Genomic DNA, 13,496 nt, shown 5'->3' with positions numbered 1-13,496 from the left:
TGACTATGGTGTAGTTTTGTAGTAAGTTATAAAATCAGAAATCGTGAGTCCTCTAGGTTTGTTCTTTGTTGAAAATTGTTTTGGCTATTTGGAATCCCTTGAGATTCCATATGAATTTTGGGATGGGTTTTTCTGTTTCTGCAAGAAATGTTACTGAGAATTTGATAGGAATTGCATTGAATCTACAGATTGTTCTGGGTAGTACTGACATCTAAATGCTAGTAAGAATTCCAATCCATGAACACAGGATGTGTTTCCATTTATATATGTTTTCTTTAATTTCTTTCAGCAATTTTTTGGTAGTTTCCATTTTGCCAGTGTTTCCTCTCCTTGGTTATTTTCTAAGTATTTTTTTCTTTTTTTAAAAAAAATTGTTTTCATAATTCCTCTTTGACACTGTTTATTGTTAGTATATAGAAATGGAACTGATTTTTGCATATTGATTTGATCTATGACTTTGCCGAATTTCTTTATTAGTTCTCACAATTTTTTGTGGATTCTTTATGATATTTTAATATAAGATCATATAATCTGCAAACAGAGATCATGCTTACCTTTTAGATCTAATTTTATGTATCTTTTCTGACTCTCATCACCCACCCCCACCTGAGTGTGTTCCAGTCATACTGGATTGCTTTCCATTTGCTCAACATATCATGTATACATATTTACCTATACATACCATGTATAACGTGTTTACTTTATCTATCCCTCATCCCTGGAATGCTTTTACCATTGGTCCTTGTCTGCCAGGTTCATTCCTGTCATTTGGTTGTTCTTATTCTAAATTCTTACAGTAGAACCTTAGAATATTTGCTTTTCACCTTTTTGCTTTTCTAATTTTTACATTTTAAGTATATCTCTTTATATGGACTACTTTAGTGGCATTCTACAAATGTGTTAAGTCAAACCTGAATTATCATTTAGATCAAAATATTTTCTAATTTCCATTGTGATTTCTTCATTGACTCATGGGTTCTTTAGAAGAGTACTTTGCATTTTCTAAGATTTTGGGAATTTTTACCTTAATTACATTGTTGTCAGAAAACATGTTCTAAATTATCTTAGTTTTTTTATGTTCCTAGAAGAAAAAGATTTTTTAAAAAAAATTTAGTTCCAGTGTAGTTAACATACAGTGTTATATTTGTTTCAGGTGTACAATATAGTGATTCAACAATTCTGTATGTTACTCAGTGCTAAACAAGGTTAAGTGCATGCTTAATTCCTTTCACCTATTTCAACCATCCCCCACTCTACCTCTGCTCTTGTAACCATATGTTAGTTCTCTATAGTTAAGTCTGTTTTTTCTGGTTTGTCTCTCTTTTTTCCCGTTTGTACATCTGTTTGGTTTTCTTAAATTCCACATGGGTGAAATCGTAGGGTATTTGTCTTTCTCTGACAGGCTTCTTTCTTTTTTTTTTTAATTTCTTTTTTATTTTTATTTACTTTTAATTTTTTTATTATGTTAATCACCATACATCATTAATTTTTGATGTAGTGTTCCATGATTCATTGTTTGTTCATAACACCCAGTGCTCCATGCAGAATGTGCCCTCTTTAATACCCATCACCAGGCTAACCCATCCCCCCACCCCTCTCCCCTCTAGAACCCTCAGTTTGTTTTTCAGAGTCCATTGTCTCTCATGGTTCGTCTCCCCCTCCGACTTACTCCCCTTCATTCTTCCCCTCCTGCTATCTTCTTCTTTTTTTTCTTAACATATATTGCATTATTTGTTTCAGAAGTACAGATCTGTGATTCAACAGTCTTGCACAATTCACAGCGCTCACCATAGCACATACCCTCCCCAATGTCTATCACCCAGCCATCCCATCCCTCCCACCCCCCACCACTCCAGCAACCCTCAGTTTGTTTTCTGAGATTAAGAATTCCTCACATCAGCGAGGTCATATGATACATGCCTTTCTCTGATTGACTTATTTCACTCAGCATAACACCCTCCAGTTCCATCCACGTCATTGCAAATGGCAAGATCTCATTCCTTTTGAAGGCTGCATAATATTCCGTTGTGTATACATACCACATCTTCTTTATCCATTCATCTGTTGATGGACATCTTGCCTCTTTCCACAGTTTGGCTATTGTGGACACTGCTGCTATAAACATCGGGGTGCATGTACCCCTTCGGATCCCTACATTTGTATCTTTGGGGTAAATACCCAGTAGTGCAATTGTTGGATCGTATGGTAGCTCTATTTTCAACTGTTTGAGGAACCTCCATACTGTTTTCCAGAGTGGCTGCACCAGCTTGCATTCCCACCAACAGTGTAGGAGGGTTCCCCTTTCTCCACATCCCCGCCAACATCTGTCGTTTCCTGACTTGTTAATTTTAGCCATTCTGCCTGGTGTGAGGTGGTATCTCATTGAGGTTTTGATTTGGATTTCCCTGATGCTGAGCGATGTTGCGCATTTTTTCATGTGTCTTTTGGCCATTTGGATGTCTTCTTTGGAAAAATGTCTGTTCATGTCTTCTGCCCATTTCTTGATTGGATTATTTGTTCTTTGGGTGTTGAGTTTGATAAGTTCTTTATAGATTTTGGATACTAGTCCTTTATCTGATATGACAGGCTTATTTCACTTAGTATTATACTCTCTAGTTCTGTCCATGTTGTTCCAAATAACAAGATTTCATTCTTTTTAAAGCTGAATAATATTCCATTTTATCTATACCACATCTACTTTATCCATTCATCTACCAATGAACATTTAGGTGACTTTCATAATTTGGCTATTGTAAATAATGCTGTAATAAACATAGGGATGCATGTATCCCTTTAAATTAGTATTTTTGTATCTTTTTGGGTAAATACCCAGTAGTGCAATTACTAGATCATAGCGTAGTTCTATTTATACTCTTTTGAGAAACCTTCATGTTATCTTCCACAGTGGTAATACCAGTTTACATTCCCACTAAAAGTGCAGGAGTGCCCCTATTTCTCCACATCCTTGCCAACACCTGTTTCTTGTGTTTTGATTTTAGCCATTCTGCCCAGTGAGGTGATATTTCATTCTGGTTTTGATTTACGTTTCCCTAATGATGAGAGATGTTGAACATCTTTTCATGTGTCTGTTGGCTATCTGTATGCCTTTTTTGAGATATGTCTTTCATGTCTTCTCCCTATATTTAATTGGATTATTTGTTTTTAGGGTGTTGAGTTGTGTAAGTTCTTTATATATTTTGGATATTAACCATTTATTTGATAAGTCATTTACAAATATTTTCTCCCATTCAGTAGTTTGTCTTTTAGTTTTGTTGGTTCTTTCCTTTGCTGTGCAGAAGATTTTTATTTTGATGTGATCTCAATAGTTTATTATGTTTTTGTTTCTATTGCCTCAGGAGACATATCTAGAAAAATGTTGCTATGCCCATGTCAGAGAAATTACTTCTAGGTAACTTCTAGGCTCTCTTCTAGGATTTTTATGGTATCAAGTCTCACATTGAGGTCCTTAATGCATTTTGAGTTTATTTTTGTGTATGGTATAAGAAAATGGTACAGTTCATTCTTTTGCATGTAGCTGTCCAGTTCTTCCAATGCTGTCTTTTCCCCATTGCATATTCCTTCCTGCTTTGTCAAAGATTAATTGACCATATAAATTGTGGGTTTATTTCTGGGTTTTCTAATTTGTTCTATTGCTTTATGTGTCTATTTTTGTGCCAGTACCAAACTGTTTTGGTTACTACAGCTTTGTAATAGAACTTGAAGCCTGGAATTGTGATACCACCAGTTTTCATTTTTTTAAATTTAAGTTCAAGTTAATTCACATATAGTATATTATTAGTTTCAGGAGTAGAATTTAGTGATTCATCAGTTGCATATAACACCCAGTGCTCACTACATCAAGTGCTCTCCTTAATGCCCATCACCCAATTATTTCATCCCCCTCCCAACCTACCCTCCAGCAACCCTCAGTTTCTTCCCTATAGTTAAGAGTCTCTTATTGTTTGCCTCCATCTCCGTGTTTATCTTTTTTATTTTTTTTAAATTTATTTCTTTAAAGACTTCATTTATTTATTTGAAGTGTGTGGGGGGAGAGAGAGTGAGCAGGAGCAGAGAGAGAGGGAGAAGCAGGCTCCCTGCTCAGAAGAGAGTCCAAGGTGGGGCCCAATCCCAGGACCCCAGGATCATGACCTGAGCTGAAGACAGATGCCTAACTGACCGAGCCACCCAGGTGCCCCACCTTATTTTATTTCTCCTTCTCTTCTCCTATATTCATCTGTTTTGATTCTTAAATTCTACATGAGTGATATCGTATTGTACCTGTCTAAGTTTGTTTAGCATAATACAGTCTAGCTCCATTAACAATGGCAAGATTTCATTCTTTTAGATGGTGGAGTAATATTCCATATATTATATTATATATTATTCCATATATAAACTGCATTTTCTTTATCCATTCATCTGTTGATGGATGTCTTGGCTCTTTCCATAGTTTGGCTATTTTGGACATTGCTGCTATAAACACTGGTGTGCATATAACCCTTCAAATCACTATTTTTGTATTCTTTGGATAAGTACCTAGTAGAGCAATTCCTGGGTCAAAGGGCAGTTCTATTTTTAATTTTTTGAGGAAACTCCATACTGTTTTCCAGAGTGGCTACACAAGTTTGCATTCCCACCAACAGTGTAAGAGGGTTCTCCTTTCTCTGCATCCTTGTCAACATCTTTTGTTTCCTGAGTAGTTATTTTTAGCTATTCTGACAGGTGTGAGGTGGTGTGAGGTGGTCTCTCATCACGCTTTTGATTTGTATTTCCCTGATGATGAGTGATGTTGAGCATCTTCTCATGTGTTGGTTAACCATCTGGATGTCATTTTGGAGAAATGTCTGTTCATGTCTTCTGCCCATTTCTTGACTGGATTTTTTGTTTTTTGGGTGTTGAGTTTGATAAGTTCTTTATAGATTTTGGATACTGGTCCTTTACCTGATATGTCATTTGTGAATATTTTTTCCAATTCTGTAGGTTGCCTTTTAGTTTTGTTGATTATTTCCTTTGCTGTGGAAAAGCTTTTTATCTTGATGGAAGTCCCAATAGTTCATTTTTGCTTTTGTTTCCCTTGTGCTCCCCTTGCCTTTGGAGACATGTCTAGCAAGAAATTGCTGTGGCCAAGGTCAAAGAGGTTGCTGCTTATGTTATCCTCTAGGATTTTGACAGTTTCCTGTTTCATATCTTTCATACATTTTGAATTTATTTTTCTGTATGGTGTATGAAAGTGGTCCAGTTTCATTCTTCTGCATGTGGCAGAATTTTCCCAACACCATTTGTTGAAGAGACCGTCTTTTTTCCACGGGATGTTCTTTCCCGCTTTGTCAAAGGTTAGTTGACCATAGAGTTGAGGGTCTATTTCTGGGTTCTCTATTCTGTTCCACTGATCTATGTGTCTGTGTTTTTGCCAGTACCATACTGTCTTGATGATTACAGCTTTGTAACATAGCTTGAAGTCTGGAATTGTGATGCCTCCAGCTTTGGTTTTCTTTTTCAACATTACTTTGGCTATTCGGGGTCTTTTTTGGTTCCATACAAATTTCAGAATTGTTTGTTCCAGCTCTGTGAAAAATACTGCTGTTATTTTGATAGGGATTGCATTAAATATGTAGATTGCTTTGGGTAGCATATACATTTTAACCATATTTGTTCTTCCAATCCGTGAGCTTGGAATGTTTTTCCATTTCTTTGTGTCTTCCTCAATTTGTTTCATAAGTGTTCTATAGTTTTCAGAGTACAGATGTTTACCTCTTTCATTAGACTTATTCTTAGGTATCTTATGGTTTTTGGTGCAATTGTAAATGGGATTGATTCCTTGATTTCTCTTTCTGCTGCTTCATTGTTGGTGTATACAAATACAACAGACTTTTGTGCACAGATTTTGTATCCTGCGACCTTGCTGAATTCTTTTATCAGTTGCAGCAATTTTTTGATGGAGTCCTTTGGGTTTTCTATATAGAGCAATATGTCATCTGCAAAGAGTGGAAGTTTGACTTCTTTGCCAATTTGCTTTTATTTCTTTTTATTGTCTGATTGCTGAGCAAAGGACTTCCAGTACTATGTTGAACAACAGGGGTGAGAATGGATATCCCTGTCATGTTCCTGATCTTAGGGGAAAAGTTCTGTTTTTCCCCACTGAGGATATTAGCTGTGGGTCTTTTATATATGGCCATTATGATGTTGAGGTATGTTCCCTCTATCCCTACTTTGTTGAGGGTTTTAATCAAGAAAGGATGCTGTATTTTGTCAAATGCTCTTTCTGTATCTATTGAGAGGATCATACAGTTCTTGTCCTTTCTTTTATTAATGTGGTGTATCACGTTTATTGATTTGTGGATGTTGAACCAGGAATAAATCCCACTTGGTTTTGGTGAATAATTCTGTTAATGTACTCTTGGATCCAATTAGGTAGTATCTTGTTGAGAATTTTTCTATCCCCATTCATCAGGGATATTGGTCTGTAATTCTCCATTTTGGTGGGGTCTTTCTCTGGTTTGGGGATCAAGGTAATCCTCACAGAATGAGTTTGGAAGTTTTTGTTCCATTTCTATTTTTTGTAACTGTTTCAGAAGAACAGGTATTAATTTTTCTTTAAATGTCTGGTAGAATTCCGCTGGGAAGCCATCTGGTCCTGGACTCTTGTTTGTTGGGGGATTTTTGATTACTGATTCAATTTCTTGCTGATTATGGGTCTGTTCAGATTTTCTATTTCTTCCTGTTTCAGTTTAGTTAGTTTATATGTTTCTAGGAATTTATCTGTTTCTTCCAGATTGCCTAATTTGTTGGCATATAATTGCTCATAATATGTTCTTAAAATTGTATTTCTCTGGTGTTGGTTGTGATCTCTCCTCTTTCATTCATGATTTTATTTATTTGGGTTCTTTCTCTTTTCCTTTTGATAAGTCTGGCTAAGACTTTATCAATCTTGTTTTGTTCAAAGACCCAGCTCCTAGTTTCATTGATCTGTTCTACTATTTTTCTGCTTTCTCTATCATTGATCTCTGCTCTAATCTTTATTATTTCCCTTCTCCTATTGGATTTAGGCTTTATTTGCTGTTCTTTTTTCAGCTCCTTTAGATGTAAGGTTAGGTTGCGTATTTGAGAATTTTCTTGCTTCTTAAGGAAGGCCTGTGTTGCTATTAATACCATTTTTTTTTTCTTTTTCAGGATTGCTTTGGGTATTCTGGATCTTTTCTGGTTCCAACAAATTTTAGGATTCCTTGTTCTAATTCTGTGAAAAATGCTGTTGGTATTTTGATAGGGATTGCATTTAATTTGTAGATTGCTTTGGGTAGAATAGACATTTTAACAATACTTATTCTTCCAATCTATGAGCATGGATGTCTTTCCATTTGTCTCACCTTCAATTTCTTACATGAATGGTTTATAATTTTCAGAGTACAGGTCTTTCACCTCTTTGGTTAAGTTTATTTCTAGGTTTTTTTTTTTTTTAAGATTTTATTTATTTTACAGAGAGAGACACAGCAAGAGAGGGAACACAAGCAGGGGGAGTGGGAGAGGGAGAAGCAGGCTTCCTGCGGAGCCAGGAGCCCGATGTGGGGCTCGATCCCAGGACCCTGGGATCATGACCTGAGCTGAAGGCAGACACTTAACAACTGAGCCACCAAGGCACCCCTATTTCTAGGTATTTTATTGTTTTTGGTGCAACTGTAAATGGGATTATCTTAATTTCTGTTTGTTGCTTCATTATTAGGACAAAGGAATTCAACAAATTTCTGTGCATTGACTTTGTATACTGCAACTTCACTGAATTAACAGTTCTAGTAGTTTTGGTGGAGTCTTTAGGGTTTTCTATATATATTATCATATTACCTGTAAATAGTGAGAGTTTTACTTCTTCCTTACCAATTTGGATGGTTTTTATTCCTTTCTCTTGCCTAACTGCTACGGCTAGGACTTCCAGTACTATGTTGATTAAAAGCGCTGAGTAGATATTCTTGTCTCGTTCCATAACCTAGGGGAAAAGATCTTAGTTTTCTGACATGGAGGATGATGTTAGCTGTGGGTTTTTCATATAAGGTCTTCATTATGTTGAGGTATGTTCCCCTTAGATCTACTTCGTTGAGGGTTTTTATCATAAATGGATGTGGTGCTTTGTGAAATGATTTTTCTACATCTATTAAAATGATCATATGGTTTTTATCCTTTCTTTTATTGTATGTGATGCATCACACTGATTGACTTGCAAATATTGAACCCCTTGCATCCTGGGAATAATCCCAGTTGATAGTAGTGAATGATGTATTTACTGTTATTGTTGGATTTGGTTTTCTGATACTTTGTTGAAGTTTTTTTCCTTTTATGTTAATCAGAGATTGGCCTGTAGTTCTTTTTGTGGTGGTATTTATCTGGTTTTGGAATTTTGAATTTGAGAAGAATGGGTATTAACTCTTCTTCAAAAATTTGGTAGAATACACCTTTGAAGCTATCTGTTCTTGGACTTTTGTTTCTTGGGAGTTTTTGGTTACTGATTCAATTTCGTTGCTGGTAATCAGTCTATTCAAATTTTCTATTTCTTCCTGTTTCAGATTTGGTAGGTTATAAGTTTCTAGAAATTTATCCATTTCTTCAAGGTTGTCCAGTTTTTTGGCATATAAGTTTTAATATTCTCTCACAATCTTTTGTACTTATGTGGTGTCAGTTAGTATTCTTCCTCTTTAATTTCTGATTTTGTTTATTTGAGTGCCCTCGCCCTCTCTCCCTCTTTATGATGAGTCTGGCTAGAGGTTTATCGATTTTGTTGATCTTTTCAAAGAAGCAGCTCCTGGTTTCATTGATCTACTCTACTGCTGTTGTTGTTTTAGTTTCTATATCACTTATTTCTGCTCTGATCTTTATTATTTCCTTCCTTCGGCTGGTTTTGAGTTTTATTTGACCTTCTTTTTCTAGCTCTTGTAGGTGTAAGGTTAGGTTGTTCATTTGAGATTTTTTTTTTTTTTTTTGCTTCTTGAAGTAGGCCTGTATTGCTATAAACTTCCCTCTTAGAACTGCTTTTGCTGCATCCCAAAGATTTTGTATTGTTGTGTTTTCATTTTCACTTATCTTCATGTATTTTTTTATTTCCTCTTTGATTTCTTAGCTGACCCATTCAGTGTTTTGTAGCATGTTATTTAACTTTCATGTATTTGTGTCCTTTCCAGATTTTTTCTCATGGTTGATTTCAGTTTCATTACATTGTGGTCAGAAAAGATGCATGGTATAACTTTGATCTTTTTACTATAGATTTATGTTTGTTATTAACTGCTTTACGAACCTGGGTGTTCCCATAATTGTTACATAATATTTACAGCGGTTATGTCTTCTTGTTGGATTGTCCCCTTAATGATTATAGTGTTCCTGTTTGTCTCTTGTTACATTCTTTGCTTTAAGGTCAACTTTGCCTGATACAAGTATTTTCTTTTCACATCCACTTGCATAATAACTGTTTCTCCATTCCCTTTCAATCTGCAGCTGTCTTTAGGTATGAAGTGAGTCTCTTGTAGGCAAATATAGATGGGGCTTGTTTTTTTATTCGTTCCATCATGCTATGTCATTCTATTGGAGCTTTTAGTCTATTTGCATTCAAAATAATTATTGATAGGCATGTATGTATTGCCATTTTGTTATTTTTGTGTTTGTTTTTGTGGATCTTCTCTGTTCCTTTCTTCCCTTGCTCTCTTCTCATAAGTTGGCTTTCTTTAGTGATATACTTGGATTCCTTTCTCTTTATTTTTTGCACATCTATTTCTTTTTCCTTTTTAAGATTTTATTTATTAGAGAGAGTGAGCACACAAGCAGGGGGAGTGGGAGGAGAGGCAGGCTCCCCACTGAGCGGGGAGCCAGATGTGGGGCTTGATCCCAGGACCTTGGGATCACGACCTGAGCCAAAGGCAGATGTTTAACCTACTGCACAGATCCAGGCGCCCCATTACTAATTTTTGATTTGTTGTTATCACTAGGTTTCTATATAACATCTTCTGCATATAGCAGTCTACCTTAAGTTGATGGTCGCTTAGGTTTGAATGCTTTTTACTTCTCTCCTTCCCACATTTTAGGTATATGGAGTCATATTTTCTTTTATTTTGTGAGTCCCTTAGCTGATTTTTACAGAAATACTTTTTAAAAAATTTTTACAGAAATACTTATTTTTGAATGATAGCCTTGCTGAATAGATGTTCTTGGCTGCAGATTTTTTCCTTTCAGCACTCTGACTATATCATGCCACTCTAGTCTGGACTACAAAGTTTCTGTTGAGGGCGCCTGCGTGGCTCAGTCGTTAAGCGTCTGCCTTCGGCTCAGGTCATGATCCCAGGGTCCTGGGATCGAGTCCCACGTCGGGCTCCCTGCTTGGCGGGAAGCCTGCTTCTCCCTCTTCCACTCCACCTGCTTGTGTTCCTGCTCTCGCTGTCTCTCTCTGTCAAATAAATAAAATCTTTAAAAAAAAAAAAAAGTTTCTGTTGAAAAATCTGCTGATAGCCTCATGGGGTTTCTCTTGTAAGTAACTGTTTTCTTTTCTCTTGCCGCTTTAAAAATTCTTTATCACTGCTTTTTGTCATTCTAATACTATGTTTCTGTTGTGGACCTCCTTGATTTTGTTGGCGATCTCTATGCCTCCTAGATTTGAATTTTTTTCCTTCACCAAATTTGGGAAGTTTCCAGCTATTATTTTTTTTTTAAGATTTTATTTATTTATTTGACAGAGAGAGAGAGAGATAGTGAGAGCAGGAACACAAGCAGGGGGAGTGGGAGAGGGAGAGGTAGGCCTCCCACCGAGCAGGGAGCCCGTCGCGGGGCTTGATCCCAGGACCCCAGGATCATGACCTGAGCCGAAGGCAGACGCTCAACAACTGAGTGAGTTTTCTGCCCCCTTTTCTCTCTCTTCTTATGGAATCCTTACAGTGCTAATGTTATGATGCTTGATGGTGTCACTGAGTTCTGTAAGTCTATTCTCATTGTGCATAATTTTCTTCCTCCCACCTGCTCAGCTTGAATACTTTCCATTACTGTGTCCTCTAGGTCACTGATTCATTCTTCTGCTGCTTCTAGCCTGCTACTTATTCTATCTAGTGTATTTTTAATTTCAATTATTATGTTCTTCATCTCTGATTGGTTCCTTTTTATCTCTGTGTTAAGGGTCTCACTGATATTTACTACTCTTTTCTAAAGTCCAGTGAGTATCTTTATGATCATCACTTTCAATTCCCTATCAGGCATATTATTTATCTCCATTTCACTTAGGTCTCTTGCCATGATTTTGTCCTGTTCTTTCATTTGGAACATATTTCTCTGTCTCTTCACTTTGCCTAACACTCTATTTCTGTGTGTTAAGCAAGTCAGTTATGTCTCTTGCTCTTTAAAGTAGTGAGTGGGGTATGCACTTTTAAGAAGGTGGTGCTTGTACTCTTCCACAGGGGATGTGCAGCTGCTATGGAGACTGAGGCAGGCCAGGGCCACGCTGCATAGTGTGTGCAGGCAGGAGTTGTGGTTCTAACAAGATGTGCGCATACTCCATGGGAGGTGACCAGTTGCTGCACGACCCAAGGCACTGCAAAGCCCGCAGTTGGGAGACAAAGTATTGGTAAGGTTTGCGCTTGTCTGCTCGGGGGAGGAGACCTGCAGCAGCAGGTTTGAGGCAGGCCCACTGGAGCAGGCAGAGTGTGGTGTCAGCACATTAGGTAGTGAATGCTGGTGCTGAGCTGGTTCCTGCAGCTGGTGTGTATTTATGTTGGGGTGGGGGAGGAAGTGGCACTCACCAGCTCCTTAGTTCCTGGAGAAGTTCCTCAGTGAACTCTGAGATTAGTGAATAACTCTCCCTTCTGTATGCCCCAGGCATTTTTCAAACTGTTGTCTCCATGCTGTATTTCCCAGGGCTGTTTGTTGTGCTGTCTCTTTAAGGGCAGGAAAACAGCTTTCTTTCTTTCTTTTTTTTTTTTAATTTTATTTATTTGACAGAGAGAGCACAAGCAGAGGGAGAAGCAGGCTCCCTGCAGAGCAAGGAGCCCAATGTGGGACTCGATCCCAGGACCCTGGGATTATGACCCAGGCCAAAGGCAGCCGCTTAACCAACTGAGCCACCCAGGCATCCCAGGAATACAGCTTTCTATGGCCCTCCAGACTTTCCCAGAACCCAACCCAATAATTTTTAAAGTTCCAGGCTTTAAGTTCTTTTGGCTGTAAGAACTCATGAAATTTGGCCCCTCTGATTTTCAAAGCCAAATGTTATGGGGACTCATCTTCCTCCTGCAGGCTCCCTAGTATGACAGTCTGTTTCTCACCCTTCTCTGTGCCCATGGCTCACTCCCTCCCGCCATCAGCCAGACCTGAGGGATTTAGCTTCTCACCATGTCTGACTTTCTCCTATGCTCTTCAATAAGGTCTTATCTTTACATTTAGCTGTAAAGTTTGTTCTGCCACTCTTTGGGTTATTTTTTGCATTATTTACACTGACATGAGTGTTATCTAGTTGTATTCATGGGACAAGGTGAGTGCAGAGTCCTCCTACTTCACCATCTACCCCGAAACTCTGTCTTCCTCAGCACAGAAATCCTTGAGAGTTTTGAGTTCAGGAGGTGCTGGGCGGCACCCTGTGGGTTCTCTAGCAAACTATTTTAGTTTTTTTAAAAGTTTATTGAAGCTTGCTTTATGGCCTAACATGTAATTTATTTTATGCATCTCTCTGTGCATCTCCTTCTCTCTCTGAGTTTGTGTGTGTGTGTGTGTGTGTGTGTGTGTGTGAATTAGGTTAATTGTAATGTCCATATCTTCTATATCCTTTCTGATTCTGATTTGTTTGTACTATCAATTACTGAGAAGGATGTGTTAGAACCTACCACATGATTATAAATTCACCTGTTTTTCCTTTCCGTTCCATCAATTTTCACTTTATATTTTCTGGAGCTACTACTGGGTGCATAGAGATTTAATATTGTTATATCTTCCTGATGTTTATTGGTATTAGATAGCTTTTATTTCTAATAATGCTTCTTGACTTAAAGTCTACTTTGTTTGCTATGAATATAAATATCTCATTTTCTTAAAGAGACAAAGAAACAGACTCAAATAGAACTGGTGGTTACGAGAGGAGCGGTAGATGGGAAGATGGGTGAAATAGGGGATTAAGAGTACATTTACTGTGATGAGCCCTGAATAATATATAGAATTGCTGAATCACCATATTGTATACCTGAAACTAATATAACACTATATGTTAACTATACTGGAATTAAAACATAAGGAAAAAATTAAATTATCTTTCTTTAAACATCTGCATAGTGTTTCTTTTTTCATCCTTAACTTTCAACATTTTGTGCCATTATAATTTAAGATGTATTCTTTTAAGCAGTACATAGTTGGGTTTTGTTTTATTATATAATTTGACAATTTTTGCTTTTTAATCGGGAGATTTAGTTCTTTTGATTAAACTTTACAGTTATGTTTGCTATTTTAATCTTGGTATCTATCTGACCCATTCTTTTTTAAAGATTTTATTTATT

General features: G+C 37.1%; 2 protein-coding genes across 9 annotated transcripts in view; one reads left to right on the top strand and one right to left on the bottom strand.

Moving 5' to 3' along the window:
* MIPOL1 (mirror-image polydactyly 1) overlaps positions 1-13,496 on the bottom strand; it is a 346,606-nt gene that overhangs the window by 159,082 nt on the left and 174,028 nt on the right. The gene's annotated exons all lie outside the window — the stretch shown is intronic.
* Positions 1-13,496, top strand: part of FOXA1 (forkhead box A1) — a 185,202-nt gene that overhangs the window by 166,157 nt on the left and 5,549 nt on the right. Inside the window, exon 4 of the mRNA XM_073895112.1 lies at positions 1,154-1,205. Within this exon, the coding sequence (XP_073751213.1) occupies positions 1,154-1,205 (52 nt within the window). The remainder of the gene's footprint in view (positions 1-1,153; positions 1,206-13,496) is intronic.

This window comes from Callorhinus ursinus, unplaced genomic scaffold, assembly GCF_003265705.2.
Source record: "Callorhinus ursinus isolate GAN/ISIS: 27379988/994484 unplaced genomic scaffold, GSC_fseal_2.0 scaffold8, whole genome shotgun sequence".
NCBI classification, from domain to species: Eukaryota; Metazoa; Chordata; class Mammalia; order Carnivora; family Otariidae; genus Callorhinus; species Callorhinus ursinus.
This window is presented reverse-complemented; position numbering and strand designations above follow the sequence as displayed.